Source organism: Rana temporaria, chromosome 4 (assembly GCF_905171775.1).
Source record: "Rana temporaria chromosome 4, aRanTem1.1, whole genome shotgun sequence".
Classification (NCBI taxonomy): Eukaryota; Metazoa; Chordata; class Amphibia; order Anura; family Ranidae; genus Rana; species Rana temporaria.
In genome coordinates, this window is record NC_053492.1 from 123,609,776 (window position 1) to 123,626,796 (window position 17,021).

The 17,021-nt window shown below is 40.9% G+C and overlaps 1 protein-coding gene across 1 annotated transcript; it reads left to right on the top strand.

Annotated features, from left to right (window-relative positions):
* The first annotated feature begins 2,604 nt into the window (after positions 1-2,604).
* On the top strand, positions 2,605-6,408 carry LOC120936558 (G-protein coupled receptor 55-like). The gene is made up of 2 exons (XM_040349006.1): positions 2,605-2,691; positions 4,800-6,408. Exon 2 carries the CDS (start codon positions 4,804-4,806, stop codon positions 5,764-5,766), a length of 963 nt encoding a protein of 320 aa, XP_040204940.1. The 5' UTR covers positions 2,605-2,691; positions 4,800-4,803; the 3' UTR covers positions 5,767-6,408.
* Positions 6,409-17,021: the final 10,613 nt, after the last annotated feature.

The window sequence follows — 17,021 nt, forward strand, 5'->3', positions numbered from 1 at the left end:
CTCCTTCATCTCATACACCAGAGATCTCTTCTGGGGTGCATTCAGACCTCTAGTATTCCAGGGGACTATCCTTAGGGGCTTTGCCATTGTAAAACATACAGTAGTAAACAAGCACAAAGTAACATGCATACAAGAATATAAATGACCAGACAGGCCGCGCCACCTGAAGCACATACATGCACATGAGTAAAAAAAGTGCGTGGATCTGCCATCAGGACATCATGAGCCAGCAATGAAATAATAAAAAACATTAATAGTCCGCCATAGGCAGCAATCTGAGAAAAAATATAGGAGTCAAAAAGTGAAAAAAGAAACAAAAACACCAACAAAAGTCACAGAAAGTCTAGATAAAATCCCTTGCCCCCCCTCCCCGCTCGGCCAACACCAACATAGCGAGCCTTGGATCCCTGAACTGTAAAACGAAAACCCCCCTCCTTAAACTGAGGGAGAGCTGTACCGTGGTCTCGCCACTAACTGGTACGGGGGTGTAGTGGAGTCCAGAGTGACTCCCGAGCAGCATTGTAGGGGTGAAAAGCATCACAGTCTAACTGCAGATGCAGTAGATTGTAGAGTAAACAACTGGCAGAAGTTGTAGGGGGATAGGCCTGTTAATAGGGAGGAGGTTCAGTCTATTAGGAATAAAGATGGCAGGGTAATAGTTCTCAGGCCTATTGCAGGGAGGCGTACCATACCTTCATGAAAATCCAGATCAGACAGTGCAGTTAAGGTAAATGAGTTCTCCAAAATGGAAGGATGGACATATCCATAGTCAGTTCAAGGCAAACATAGAGGAGAATGCAGGGGCCTAGGACCACATATATTAGACAGCCCTGTGCCTAGGAAGAACTCTGTATTGATCATTGAGCCAGGCCATAGCCTCCTTGGGGTTGTTGTAGAAGTGCGCTTTACCCTCATAAATGATGCGCAGCTTGGCAGGAAAAAGCATGGCGTAGGAGAGGCCATCCATACGCAGGCGGGCCTTCACTGCCGCAAGGGAGGTGCGTTATCGCTGGACATTTGCTGAAAAATCGGGTTACACTGAGACGGTGTTGCCATTGTATTTAAGTGAACCCTTCTCCCGGGCTAGGCGCAGAATAGCAACTTTGTCTTGGAAGTTGAGGATCCTTGCTATAATGGATCATGGGGGTGCTCCAGAAGGTGGGGGGCGCATAGGGGTGCGGTGGGCACGCTCAATGACATGTGAAAAGGATGGTGCGTCAGTCCCAAAATTGTCTCTCAGCCAGTTATATAGGAATTTTTCTGGGTGGTAGCCCTCCGCCCTTTCAGGGAAAACAACGAAGCAGAGGTTTTTCCTTCTCAAACGATTTTCCAAATTGTCGATTTTGGCACAGAGGGCCACAATTTCCCCCTTAGGGTCCCTCATCGTAACAGCTAAGGGGTGGATAACATCCTCAAGGGAGCTGATATGTTCTTCAGCCTCCCCAGCTCTGTCCCTTAAATTTTGCACATCTTGCTTCAGTAGAGAAAAGTCCATGCAGGGAGAGAGGCCTTGCAGTCCTGTATAGCATGCAAGATGGAGGCTAGGGTGGGCTCAGCAGGAGGGGAATCAGGGCCTGAGCCATCCTCACTGTCTATGGTGGAGTTCTGAGACTGCAGGGGGTCTGGCTGTGCATTGTGGGGAACAGGGGCAGATTCACTCACCGGAGCCTGTGATTTCTTGTGAGGAGTGGAGATGGGTGGATGCAACAGCGTGCCATGCTGCTCTGCCTGTGACCTGGAGCCACCTTGCCATCTGAATCGGGCCACTTGTCCCACCGCGGATGCTGGGGCAGGTGGCCCATATTTCACCATTGATGCCAGCCTGGAATGTTCCCACTACCGTGGGGAGTATTTAGCAGTTGGTCCGGTGCAAATCGGACTTAGGATGCCTGCATGATGCCACTCGGAAGACAGACATACAGTTGAGAGTTGGTTAAATATTATGGAGAATGTTTCTATAATGTTTACGTAATATTTTAGAAACCATGATTTTGAACATTTTCAAGCACTGTATATAAAATTCCACATATCAATTTGAAAAGTATATTTAATAAAAGTGCACATGTAAATTAAATAGAAGGTCCATGTGCAATGGTGTTTTATTGCTAGCCTGGAATAATTGTCATTTTGCTCTCAGGTGCCTCTTAGTAGTTGCTGAATTCCCGATCATTTGAAGATCACCTACAAAGTGCCGCCATCTATATGATCCACCTATCAGGCCCATTTTACGGCAGTCAATTAAGTAGAGGACTTAATACCTCGATTAAGTAGAGGTATTTGCACTTTCACACAGCTCCTTTCTTTTGAAAATAAAACTTTACACACTGTATACTATAGCATACGTATAAACATCATTTGTAAAACAGCCCTAGTTTGACTGTGTTTTTCTGCTCCCACAGTTTTCAAGAACAATTTTGGATGTGGATTGTTAGGATGAGCATATCTACAACATCTTTGTATGAAAAGGTTAGGTACATTTTGAAGAACAGGCCATTTTACTCAAAAATTGAATATTAAACACATACAATGTACCACAGTTCCTTATATACAGGGGAAGTGGCTTTATCTGATGAAATACGTTACAATAAAACTCCCACAGCTATACAATTTCTTCTGTTGTACACTGCCTTAGAGCCTGTGTATGTAAGTAAGAAAAACATATGCTGGCTGAAGACTCCTAAAGGCATAATTGTAAGTATATTGTTGCTTTAAAAAATATATAGAAAACAGCTTTCAAGATTTATTTAGTGTTTTATAATATACTTTATTGCTGGCTTAGAATTATAGAAATCAAGGCAATGTGAGAGTTTTTTTTTTTTTCAGACTAATTGTGTAGGCTGTTTACTAAAGAATAGCTGTGCTTATTTTGTGGATACCTTGTTCTATTTTTAAAAAGAATGTGTCTGTTCTGGAACTGGAGAGCATTGGCAATTAATGTAGTAGGGACATTAGCATGTGAGATACCCTCCCAGTTTCATTATTGTTTTTTCTCCCTTGTACTATGTTTAGTTTATCTCATTTAATTTTTATAAAAGATCACAACAAGCTTGTTTTTTATAATACATAAGTATGTATTACACAGTTCAATAGCTTACATGCATTTACATTTAATTGGTTGATTGGAAAACAGACCAACATCAAACTGCCCAGATATGTGGAGATAAACATCATTGGTGTTTGCTTACTCTTAGAAATTCTAAAAATGATTTGGATGCATGTTGGATGGGGCAAGGGGCATAATTAATTCAGGAAAACTTTGCATTGCAGTACATTAATTCAGAGGATAACTGTGTTACCCCATTAAGTATATAGTGGGTGGCAGATTCACTGTAGATTTCTCATCAACATGGAGACAAGGTGCTTTGCCAGGTGGCTCCCATCTGCCACGGTACCCTCCCATGTTGGGGGCATGTAACCTGGTAAGGTTTAGGGGAGGGGTGCACACTGCCCCCCCCCCCTTTCCTGGCCTGCCAAGCTGCATGATGAGATTAAGGGTCTGGTATAAATGTTTGGGTGGGGTTCCTTCTTAAAATCCATACCAGATACGAAGGGTTGGGTATTGATTTTAGTGGGAACCCATGCCATTTTTTAAAAGTTTTAAAAAATGCATATCCAGACCTGAGGGGCCTTGAATGGAATTTACGAGGGGGCCACACCATTTTTTTTTCTTTAATGAAGATTTTTTTGTTAAAACTACCAACTATTAACAAGAAGCTAGTAAATACCCACAATTTAAAAAAATGCTCCCATTGATTAGCCATTCAAACATGCAAATGATAGAAATACGCAGATTCAAGAACGTGCGTGTGCCCGGCGCATGGTACGCGAGATGCGCGTAAGTTGTATGTCCGGCGTAAAGTTATTCCCCTTACATGAGGTGTAACCTGGAAACAGACATGCACAGGTTTGCACCAGGGAACACAAGCCGGTGTATTGTGCGTTGGACGTGTGTCTGGATGGGCGTGCGTTATGTTCACGGCGTACGTGGTGATCCAACGTAGCTTAGGCAGTTGTGCCGGCGTGGTTGTGAGCAGGCGCAGGGGGGTGCTGTGTATGCCTCCACGTCACGGCGCATGCGCAGTTCGTGATACGTACCTGTCTGGTGCTCAGGCCATCATTTGCATGGGGTCACGCCTCATTTGCATGGGTTCACGCCCACTTCCACCTTCGCCGACGTGCACCTTCGAAACCCACGCCACGCTGGCGCAGCGTTGGGAGCACTGGCTTGCTGAATGCAATGCTTGCCTCTCTGCGCTGTGTTGGCGTAGCGTACAATGTTTGCTCTACGGTGGCGTAATGTGCGCCTTGCTCTCTGTGAATCTGGGCCCATATATTGTTTTAAAATACTAAGTATGGTATGACAAAAGAAATTAGAAGATAATTATTGCATGAGTAAGAGTGGGGCAAATAAGATCAATGTATTCTGATGGAATTTTCTAAGCAGGTTGGTGAACTAAATAGTTTTAGGATAAGTTTCCCTGAAGGATGACTTTTTAGAGACTAAAACATCTGAGGGACAATCTAATGTAGCATGTAAAAGTACTTCAAAGAAGAGGAGCTAATTTGGAAAAATCTTCCCTTTAGAAAAACCTTGGTAAACTTGGTAAATAATGGGTCTCACAATTAGTGTATTTGGTTGAAAGACCATCTATAAATAAAGTTAGAGTTGCCCCTGAAATTAAGATAATATATTTAATTTTAAGCTTGTATATAGACCTGTCCAGGTAAACATTTAACAAAAAGATAGCTGGAGTTGTGAGGTGAGAAAAATAAAATGATAATCTGTCTTGTGTTAACAGAATAATGAACGTGAGCTGCCCTAATGAGAACATTACTTCAATACTTCGCCCTATTCAATTGATGACCTATATTCCCACATTCATTATTGGTTTCATACTGAACTCATTCGCTCTGTGGATCTTCTGTTGTTCCATGAAAAAATACACAGAGGCTTCGATATATTTGATGAATCTGGCAATCCTGGATCTCTTTCTTGTTCTGTCTTTACCCTCAAAAATACACTTCTCCCAAGATAAAATCAATGTGAACAGTCATCTGTGTGGCTTCATACAATCCCTCTACTTTACAAATATGTATGGCAGCATCTACACAATTACGTTCATCAGCTTGGACAGATACATAGCCATTATCCATCCTTTCTATGCCAGGGTTCTACGCTCACCCAAAAAGACCATAATAATATGTGTCACTATATGGGTCGTTGTGTGGAGTGTTTCTTTATTCACATTTTTTTACAAAGTGAAATCGGAAAATGTTAAATGTTTCCATAACCTGTCTGAAAACATTTGGAGTCCTAACATAATAATACCTCTGGAAATGTTTGGATTTGTGATCCCTATGACCATCATGTTGTATTGTTCTATTCAGATAATCAGGACACTTCTGGTCCCCGTATCATCCTCAGTAGAGTCAGAAGAATCCAAGGCTGTTATTGTACGCATAATCATCTGTAATCTGGTGGTGTTTGTGATTTGCTTCAGCTTTACTCATATTGGCATCTTCTTGCAATTTCTGGCTAAAAGACAGATCATTTCAGACTGCACAGTGAAAAAACACATTAGCATTTTTCTGCAGGTGGCACTTTGTATATCTAACATTAACTGCTGCCTTGATGCCCTTTGCTACTATTTTTCGGTGAAAGATTTTCGAGTCAAACTTAAGTATAAGCCAAGTGTGACACAGGTGGAAAATGTGAACACATTGTCTAGACCAGTGTTGCCAACCTACCAGATTGAAATTTACTGACATGACATTCAAAATTTACTAGCATTTCCAAAAGTTACAAAATTATAGTTTTAAGTGTAAATTTCAGTATTTAGACTACAAACAAGCACAATAGGCAATTAGCAATGTGATTTAAGGGAGATATTAAGGAAATCACATATTTCTTATTTTATTTTCAATATAATAAGTAAGTACCTCAGGGACAGGACTCAGGAGAGCAAGAGTTTGGAATTGGCAGGCACACATGCATTAAATTTCCTCTGACAGTAACACCGACAGCAGTGTGCAGCAAAGATCACCGACACGACACGTTCCCTCTTGAGTCACAGTGACAGACTCTCCATGCCAGGTGGTCGATTTAGTCCACTCCAGTCCAAACAGCACTGACAGTCCTGCTCTCGGCTTGCCTTGCTCCTATTCTGCAGAGCCGCACATGAGGCTCCAGCTGCTCCGCTCGGGTCCCTTGCGCTATGACTTCACACTTCGCACTCAGGCACTCCCTCCACCAGTGCCGCCCTCTACCGTCCCCACCCAAACACACTGTAACAGGCACTGAGAGGGTTTTGGAAAGCTCCAGGCAGGAACTGTGCATGCACAGTTCCAAACCAAACGTCACTGCCATATTTTTTTACTGGCAACTTTTTTCTGTCACTGGCATTTACTGGCAGGAGTAAAGTGCCCATTTTTTACTGACTGCCAGTAAAAATACTGACGGTTGGCAACAATGGTCTAGACCAGGGATCCTCAAACTACGGCCATCCAGCTGTTTTAGAACTACACATCCCATGAGGCATTGTAACACATCAACATTCACAGACATGACTAGGCATGATGGGAATTATAGTTCCTGAACAACTGGAGGACCGTAGTTTGAAGACCCATGGTCTAGACAAAGGTGTAATACAAAAAATTCTCCTGCGCTCTGGTGTTTTTGTTATGGGGTAATGCAGTCCAATTGTGAGATAGGATCACATGTCTTGCAGCCCTCCTCTAAACCATGGGTGTTCATAGACTAACAAAAAAAAAAAAAAAAAAAAACAAGACCTCTTAGGCTCTGAGGAAAGGGGTGCGCCCCAGAAACGTTAGCCGTTTTGTCGCTAAAAGGGTACCATTGAATTCTCGGTATCATCATATCTTGCTGACAGGGACCAATATGACAGGTCTGACCAATTGATTAAGCTGTATCTAAACTCTCATTTGTGAGTATAATTTGCTTGTTTTTTTTTTTTAAATAAAAATCTCTTATGATAAATGCACTAGGTCGGTGCGCCCTCCCTCTTTTGTTTTTTTCTAGACAAAGGTGTACCTACAAATTCTTTATGGAGGGATGGGGATGGGAGTGCTGATACCATCACATATAATACAATAACATACAAAAGAAATGTAATTTCTCCTAAGGTATCCTGAAAAATAATGAAGGAACTGGACCATGGAAATGGCAATAATATTTTATACATGCTTCTTTTGTTTTTTTCAAACAGCACGTTACAAAAGAAACAGATTGCACTACATAGAATGAACCTCAGACAAAACTTTGGTTTGGTTTTGAACATGGTGGAGAAACATAGGCCCTTTGTCAAGTTTTTATTCTTGCGAATTTACAGGGAAATTTCCCCGTTACTTCCAGTCATGTCACCAATGAAATTTCTCCTGTAGACAGAAATAAAACAGTTTCTTTTAGTAGACTGCAGTAATGTTAGAACCGCAATTGTTTTTATAGTGTCTCATATAATACTTTGTTGTATGTAGCATTTAATCACAGTAGCGGTTTATCACTTTTGCCAATGTTAGAACCTCGGTATCCCGTTGACATTCCTGGAAGTTGCAGCAAATTTTGTCAAAAAAATCTGTTGGAGATTCTAATCCTTCCACATTGTATTCAAAACTGAAAAAAAGGGTTCTGGCTGGAATTCTGGAGTTCAGCCTCAATGCAGGATGCAGCCTGATTTATTTACTGACCTAAAATTAGAATGGGTCATTCACCAATTAAAGTAAAAGTAAAGCAACTGAAATCTGCAAAGCATTTGTACATTATATTAAGGATCAGCACTGCACTTGTTTCTTTCTTTTTCATTTCCACAATAGGCACATTTGAAATTGACACAGGATTTGTACACAAAGGAAATATTTTCTAGATGATGAGTAAAATATATATTTTTTTCTTTTGACAGAAGACTTACAATGCTCTACCAGCTAGCAATTTTTTTAAATTTAGTTTTCCTTTGTTTTTCTTAATTTAATTATTCAGGTCAACACACCAATTAGATTTACAGGCAAAAATATGAATGTCTAAGGCCTCGTACACACGGACGGACTGTCCGCTGAAATCGGTCCGCCGGACCGTTTTCAGCGGACATGTCCGCCCGGAGATTTCTGTCTGATGGTTGTACACACCATCAGACAGAAATCCGCGCGTACACGATACACGGTGACGTGGCCGCGCCGTCGCCGCGACGATTACGCGGCGACGTGCGCGGCCCTGGAAGGTCAATGCTTCCACGCATGCGTCTAATCACTTTGACGCATGCGAGGGATAGCGGCCGAGCGGACATGTACGGTGAGTCTGTACAGACGACCGAACATGTCCGACGGACAGGCTTCCAGCGGACATGTCTCTTAGCATGCTAAGAAACATTTGTCTGCTGGAAAACGGTCAGCTGGACATATGTCCGCTGGAAACCTGTCCGGTCGGCCGTACACACGACCGAACATGTCTGCTGAAACTGGTCCGCGGACCAGTTTCAGCAGACATGTTCGGTCGTGTGTACGGGGCCTAAGGGGCAGCTGAAGAAAATCAATTCATTGTTAGAACCTAGGTCCTCAACAGTAAACCCTTTTACATCAGATATTGTTCAGAGACAGTGATCTTGGGCAATGTCGGTAGAATATCCTACTAAGACCAATTTTAGAGAGCAGCCAATTAACATACCTAACCTCTTGTCTTTAGAGTGTGTTGGAATTTTAACACAGGAAAATAATCATTGTCAGCTCATTACAGGTAGATGGTTCACTGGATATCTATCAAGATCGATAGGTACTTTTCTATACATGCACTATTGTATTCATAATTTTCATAGCGGCAAACCTCTAAAAATACTGCCATTGAACCAATACCTACCTATCCAAACCCAACTATTAATTCTTATCATAACCCAACTCCAGCCAAAGCTTTTTTGTTTTGGATAGGGTAAGCAAGGGTTAGAACTTCCTGCATGTTATTACAGTATTGTCATCTGTGTCCCTATTGAAATTTCTTGTTACTTTTTGTTACGGACACCCACCATATTGTGGAGAAACCTATCCAGTGGCAACACAGTATTAAACATCTGGCAGTAAGTTTCTTGTCATTTTGCACGCTACTCGAAAAATTGTTTTATTGTTGTGTCTCCTTTGAGAAGATTTCTCCTAATTTCTTATTTATTGCGACACTCAAATAGGAAGTGAGGGGTAATTTTTCAAACACTCCTCCACTGTATTCAAAGCTTGAACAAAATTTGGCTACAGCTGAGTTTTAAAGTGTTACTAAACACAGAACCTGTATTCACTATATCTGGTCTCCCACAGTATACAGAACATGGAAATGCAATAATTTTAGTAAATATAAACTGATAAATACCCTTTCTCATCAGCAGTATATACAGTATCTCACAATAGCGAGTACACCCCTCAAGTTTTTGTAAATATTTTATTATATCTTTTCATGTGACAACACTGAAGAAATTACACTTTGCTACAATGTAAAATAGTGAGTGTACAGATTGTATAACAGTGTAAGTTTGCTTTCCCCTCAAAATAACGCAACACAGCTATTAATGTCTAAACCGCTGACAACAAAAGTGAGTACACCCTAAGTGATAATGTCCAAATCGGACCCAAAGTGTGAATTTTTTGTGTGGCCACCATTATTTTCCAGCGCTACCTTAACCCTCTTGGGAATAGAGTTCACCAGAGCTTCAAAGATTGCCACTGGAGTACTCTTCCACTCCTCCATGAAGACATCACAAAACTGGTGGATGTTACTGACCTTGTGCTCCTCCACCTTCCATTTGAGGATGCCCCGCAGATGCTCAATAGGGTTTAGGTTTAAAAACATGCTCGGCCAGTCCCTCAGCTTCTTTAGCAAGGCAGTGGTTGTCTTGGAGGTGTGTTTGGGGTCATTGTCACGTTCAAATACAGCCCTGTGGCTCTCCGAAGTATGGGGATCATGCTCTGCTTCAATAATTCACAGTACATGTTGACATTCATGGTTGCCCTAATGAACTGTAGCTCCCCAGTGACAGCGGCACTCATGCAGCCCCAGACCATGACACTGCCACCAGCATGCTTTACTGTAGGCAAGACACACTTGTCTTTGTGCTCCTCACCTGGTTGCCTCCACAAACACTTGACACCATATGAACCAAATAAGTTTATCTTGGTTTCATCAGACCACAGGACATGGTTCCAGTAATCCATGTCCTTAGTCTGCTTGTCTTCAGCAAACTGTTTGCGGGCTTTCTTGTGCATCATCTTTGGGACGACAGCCATGCAGACCAATTTGATGCAGTGTGCGGCATATGTCTGAGCACCGACTGGCTGACCCCCCACCCCTTCAACATCCAAAGCAATGCTGGCAGCACTCGTACCTCTGCATATGACACTGAACATGTGCACTCAACTTCTTTTGGTTGACCATGGCAAGGCCTGTTTTGAGTGGAACCGCTATATGGTCTTGGCCCCCGTGCTGCAACTAACTTTCAGGGTCTTGGCAATCTTCTTATAGCCTAGGCCAGCTTTATGTAGAGCAACAATTCTTTTTTTCAGATCCTCAAAGAGTTCTTTGCCATGAGGTGCCATGTTGAACCTCCAGTGACCAGTATGAGAGAGTGAGAGCGATAACATCAAATTTAACACACCTGCTCCCTATTCACACCTGAGACCTTACATAGTAGGTGAGGTTGAAAAAAGACACAAGTCCATCAAGTCCAACCTACATAGGTGATTATATGCCAGTATTACATTGTATATCCCTGTATGTTACAGTCATTCAGGTGCTTATCTAATAGTTTTTTTAAACTATCAATGCCCCCCGCTGAAACCACCGCCTGTGAAAAGGAATTCCACACCCTTGCCACTCTTACAGTAAAGAATCCTGTATTCAGTTTAAATTTAAACCTATTTTCTTCTATTTTAATGAGTAAACGCGTGTCTTATTGAACTCCCTTCCATGAAAAAGTTTTATCCCTATTGTGAGTCACCAGTAAGTAAATTTAAATCATATTCCCTCTCAAGTGTCTCTTCTCCAGAGAGAATAAGTTCAGTGCTCGCAACCTTTCTTCATAACTAATATTCTCCAGACCCTTTATTAGATTTTTTCCTGAGGACTGGTGCCCAGAACTGGACAGTATACTCCAGGTGAGGCCGGACCAGGGTCTTGTAGAGTGGAAGAATTATCACTTTATCCCTGGAGTTAATCCCCTTCTTAATGCATGTCAATATTCTATTTGCTTTGTTAGCAGCAGCTTGGCATTGCATGCCATTGCTGAGCCTTTCATCTACTAGGACCCCCAGGTCCTTTTTCTATCCTAGATTCCTCCAGAGGTTCACCCCCTAGTGAGTAGATTGCATTCATATTTTTGACACCCAAATGCATTATTTTAAATTTTTCTACATTAAACCACATTTGCCATGTAGTTGCCCACCCCATTAATTTGTTCAGATCTTCTTGCAAGGTTTTCACATCCTGCGGAGAAGTTATTAGCTTAGTGTCGTCCGCAAATACAGAGATTGAACTGTTTACCCCATCCTCTAGGTCATTTATGAACAAATTAAACAGGATTGTCCCAGCACAGAACCCTGGGGGACCCCACTACCCACCTCTGACAATTCCGAGTATTCCCCGTATTTTACCACCCTCTGAACTTGCCCTTGTAGCCAGTTTTCAATCCATGTACTCATCCCATGGTCCATTCTAACAGATCCTACAGTAAACATCTAGATGGCAGCTCAACTCCTCATAGAAGGTTAATAGATTGGTTTGGCAAGAACGATCTTTCATGAATCAATGCTGATTACTAGATATGTGCATTCCCGTTCGTACGAATGTTATTTTCGTACGAAAATGTTCATTTTTGTACCCGCAGAATAATGTGTACATACGAAAAAATTTAAGCACCAAAATACGAAAACAAAGGGATTACGAATGAGTCGCATAACGAACAACCGCAAATACGAACAAACGATCCGACGAAAATACGACAAAACGAAAACGGCAAAAGAACGAATATGACATCTATAACAAAAGATGTATTTTGTTTGAATCCTTGTTCTGTTCGTATTTTTATTTTCAGTCGTATGTTCATATGACATCTAACAAAAGATTTTCATTCTGTATTTTGTTTGAATCCTTTTTCTGTTTGTATGTTCATATGACATCTTATAACAAAAGATTTGTATTCTGTATTCTGAATTCCTTTTTTCTGTTCGTAATTTGGTTTCAAAATACAGAATGCCAATCTTTTGTTATAGATGTAATTTTCGTTTTTTTGAATGGACAGTGAGTGTAGTTAGTTAGTGAAGCAGCTTCTCTTTTGTGCTGAGTACAGTAGTACAGTAAAGCCAAATAAACTTTTCTGTGGATTTTCGTCTGAAGGGAGAGATCAGTTGGCCAGACTTTTGAACCTGGAACCCAAAAATGGTTTTCTGATGGAGTTTAAAAACAAACGAACGTTCGGTAAAACGATCGTTTTTATGTTTGTTAAAAAAGTCTGACCAAGTGTATGGGGCTTAACAATAGTTAATATGGATGAGCCGCGTGTTGAAAGTGCCGCGAATCCCGCAATATATTTACGAAAGTACGAAATGACGAAAATTCACAAAAATTATTGTCTAACAAGTAACGAACATGAATTAAACAGAATAACGAACCATCCCGCATTTATGAAAATAAAACGGTAACCAAAATACGAAACGATCGGAATACGAAAAAATCGAGTCGTACGAAAAACGAACGGGAACGAACAGGAAAACGGGCGTCTTACGAAAAACGAACGGGAACGAACCTACGGAACGATACGAAACAGAACAAAAAAAAACGAAAAAAAATTCTGTGCACATGTCTACTGATTACTGCTAATGATACAGTTTTCCTTACTAAAATCCTGTATATACCGCATATACATGATCTGATGTACATATTCGTCGGATGTCTTCCCACAACTTAAATCTGAGACTCTCAAATCGTCCACAAACACCAAAATGAGATAATTATATATGGGCGGCCACCTAAACCAGACGGCCCTATCAATACACAGTGGCCATGTTACTGGTGGTATATGTAAATGCACGGTGGCCATATTGGTGGTGGCGATTTGAGAGTCTCAGATTTTAGTTGTGGGAAGACATCCGCTGACTATGTACATCAGATCATAAATATGCGGTTATGTATTCCCACCACTGATATAGCGGCCGTCCATATGTGAGACATATAACCAGTATATATGGGATTCCCACCAGCAAAATGGCCGCCGTCCACAGATGTGACATGTATTTTCCAAAATGGCCACCGATGCATTTCCGTTTTTAGCATATATAAAGAAAAGGCACACATTCAATAGGAATCCTCTGATGAAGTCACGTGACGTGACGACACGCGTTAGGAATACACACGTGACCGGAAGTGACATAGGAGTCTGTCCATCCGTGTAAGCCGTCTTATATCCCTGTTTGGTGTTTTTATGCAATGTAAGCAGATTTATTTTTATTAAACATTCAGTTTTTGCTTACTTCACATGGGAGTCTTTTCTTCTTTTGGCTATATGAATATCTGTCCCCACTGAGAGACTCCATTTTCCTGAAGACCTCCGAATCATCTGTTAACCACTTACCCCCCGGACCATATTGCTGCCCAAAGACCAGAGTACTTTTTGCGATTCGGGACTGCGTCGCTTTAACAGACAATTGCGCGGTCGTGCGACGTGGCTCCCAAACAAAATTGGCGTCCTTTTTTTCCCACAAATAGAGCTTTCTTTTGGTGGTATTTGATCACCTCTGCGTTTTTTATTTTTTGCGCTATAAACAAAAATAGAACGACAATTTTGAAAAAAAATGAATATTTTTTACTTTTTGCTGTAATAAATATCCCCCAAAAATATATAAAAAAAACATTTTTTTTCCTCAGTTTAGGCCGATACGTATTCTTCTACATATTTTTCGTGAAAAAAAATCGCAATAAGCGTTTATTGATTGGTTTGCGCAAAAGTTATAGCGTTTACAAAATAGGGGGTATTTTTATGGCATTATTATTAATATTTTTTTTTACTAGTAATGGCGGCGATCAGCGATTTTTTTTCGGTATTGCGACATTATGGCGGACACTTCGGACATTTTTGACACATTTTTGGGACCATTGGCATTTTTATAGCGATCAGTGCTATAAAAATGCATTGGATTACTATAAAAATGCCACTGGCAGTGAAGGGGTTAACACTAGGGGGCGGGGAAGGGGTTAAGTATGCCTGGGTGTGTTCTTACTGTGGGGGGGGGGGGTGGCCTCACTAGGGGAAACACTGATCCTCGGTTCATACATTGTATGAACCGAAGATCAGCATTTCCCCTGCTGACAGGAACCCCTTCACACACAGCTCCCGTTCCCCGCTCTGTACCGAGCGATCGCGTGTGCCGGGCGGCGATCGCGCCCGCCGGGCACACGCACGGGAGTCGGGGGCGAGCGGGGGGCGCGCGCGCCCCTAGTGGCGGCTAATAGACAGGACGTCATATTACGTGCTCTCGCCTAGGAGAGCCACCTTGTGGACGTATTTCGGCGGTGCGCGGTCGGCAAGTGGTTAATATCTGGAGTTTTGTATGGATGTCACTGTCTGCTCAGTAAGTTGCTGTATCAACATTTAAAGCTACAATACCTATGTATTGAGGTAAGCGCTCTGTGAGCCCACATAGCAGGAAGATCTACAGTTGAAGCACTGAGATTTATGGATGGAAGCAATAGAAGAGTCTTATTGATTTTTCACTAGTTTGGACTGTGCACAGTTTTAAATTTTATTTTGTATTGGTCACTTTTGATTTTCAGCACTATTTACTATTTGAAGCATTTGTTTTGGCTCTTATCTTGCATCTGCACTTTAATTGGTTTGGAGCAGTCTTGTTTGATACACTTTTATTGTGATTCACATGTCATTAGGTATATATATTGCTTGTGTAGCGATTATCACTTATGCGCAGTAGGTGGTTCTGATACTGTTCTCATCATTTTTATAATTTTAGAGTTTATAGTGATTTGTACACTTGTAGATTCAGCAGCAATTTCACATACTTTTAACCACTTCCTCCCCTATTGTAGATTTCCTTTGAATTCATTTGGCTAGCGCAGAAGAACCTTTATACTATCATTATCGAATACCCTTGAATGTTTGCCAGCGAATCATGCGAGCTGTTGAACCATGTCTCTGAAATTCCCACAATCCTCCTCGTTTAATAGTATCTCTAGTTCACCTGTCTTGACCTTGTTACCTTGTAACACTAACGAGTCACATGACATCGGGGAGGGAAAATGGCTAATTGGGCCCAATTTGGACATTTGTACTTAGGGGTGTACTCACTTTTGTTGCCAGTGGTTTAGACATTAATGGCTGTGTATTGAGTTATTTTGAGGGGACAGCAAATTTACACTGTTATACAATCTGTACACTCACTACTTTCCATGTTAGCAAAGTGTAATTTCTTCAGTGTTGTCATATATAATAAAATATTTACAAAAATATGAGGGGTATACTCACTTTTGTGAGATACTGTAGCAGCCTTGTGACTTCTATCAGTTCCTAGTAAAGCTTGTAGAAGCAGTTTTCATTCTCCCTTGATCCTCTGTCTGGACATATCTTGACAGTGCTGACTGGCCCTGTGCTGATCACATGCACCCTCCCAAGAAAAAAAAACTCTCTAGCAATACACACTAAACTGAGGATGTGCAGACTGTCCACTGACTCTGTAAATATCAGGTTATTTTTTTTTGAGACAGTGAAAGAAGAGGAGGAGCAGACAGACAGGATCAACACAATACACAATGCAAAGGATTAACTCCTTAGGTTCCACAGTGAGTATAACAAGCATACTTTACTGCATATACAGACTGATTTTACTGTTTTGGGTTTAGTAACACTTTAAGCTTACACCAACTTACGTAAACAGAAATGGAAAATACCACGCTAACCTAATGTGAAGCAAAACAAATCTAAAAGAAAAAAACAGCAGCAGCAGCTCAAATGTGAGATTAACCACATCTAAAAATGCACAGGTTGTAATATAAGGAGCTGCGCTCAAAATAAAAAATAAAATAAACCAGTGACAGTGATAGAAGGGAATATTGCATTCTGTGACCACTCAAAAAAAAGAAAACATATCCAACAATCCCTGGGTCTCTCAGTCTAGCACTGGTGCAGGTAAGAGATAAATAATCATTAGATCTGACAGAGACACAAACAGGAAGAGAAAATAACATGGAGCTTACAATGCTGGAAGTGATGTGTTTTCATCACATTAGCAGTCCCACATTTGTAATACAACACAAAGGAAATGACGAGGCATGGATTGGACGCTGCGCAGTCAGGAACAAGAAATTATCTGTCCCTTTAGAAAATAAGGACAAGCTAGGTGAATGAATACATGGACATAAAGGAATCAACCAGCTACAAAATTACAAACTGCAGCCACAACATGTGAGCCCATCATTACAAGGTAAGATAAACAAAATCATATGGAATATAACTACACTAATACATAATACCTAATACACTGTCGGGACATTTGGGGTTAAAAGAATACATATAAAGTCCCACATTGTATATTTTTCATAGTGTTCCATATTCATATATATTATGAACAGAAGGACAGCCATTTTCCCTGTTAAAGTTTAAATTAGGTTCTTAGGCATGAATAGACATTGTTCTTATGTTACATAAGGAGCCTGACTGTACCATCTCCCAGGTTAAAACTCAAAGGTTTTAGGCACTAGGCATGTGCAAAAGGGAAAATTTTGTTTTGTTTCGTTTTAATTAGTTATTTAATTAATTTCGTTAAGTTAGGTTCGTTACATGTGTTAAATTCGTTTTCGGAACTCGTTCGTTTTCGACCGAATTTCGAAAAATCCGGTCGAATTCGAAAATTCTCTCTTCGAATATAATTTCGAAATTCGATCGGAATTCAAAAAAAAAAAAAAAAAAAATTTTTTTCGAATTCCAAATCGAAAACCCGCGGACGAAATTCGATCGGAATTCAAAAAAAAAAAA

Coding starts and splice junctions, on each gene's coding strand:
- LOC120936558 (XM_040349006.1), top strand. CDS start 4,804: ATGAACGTGAGCTGCCCTAATGAGAACATTACTTCAATACTTCGCCCT.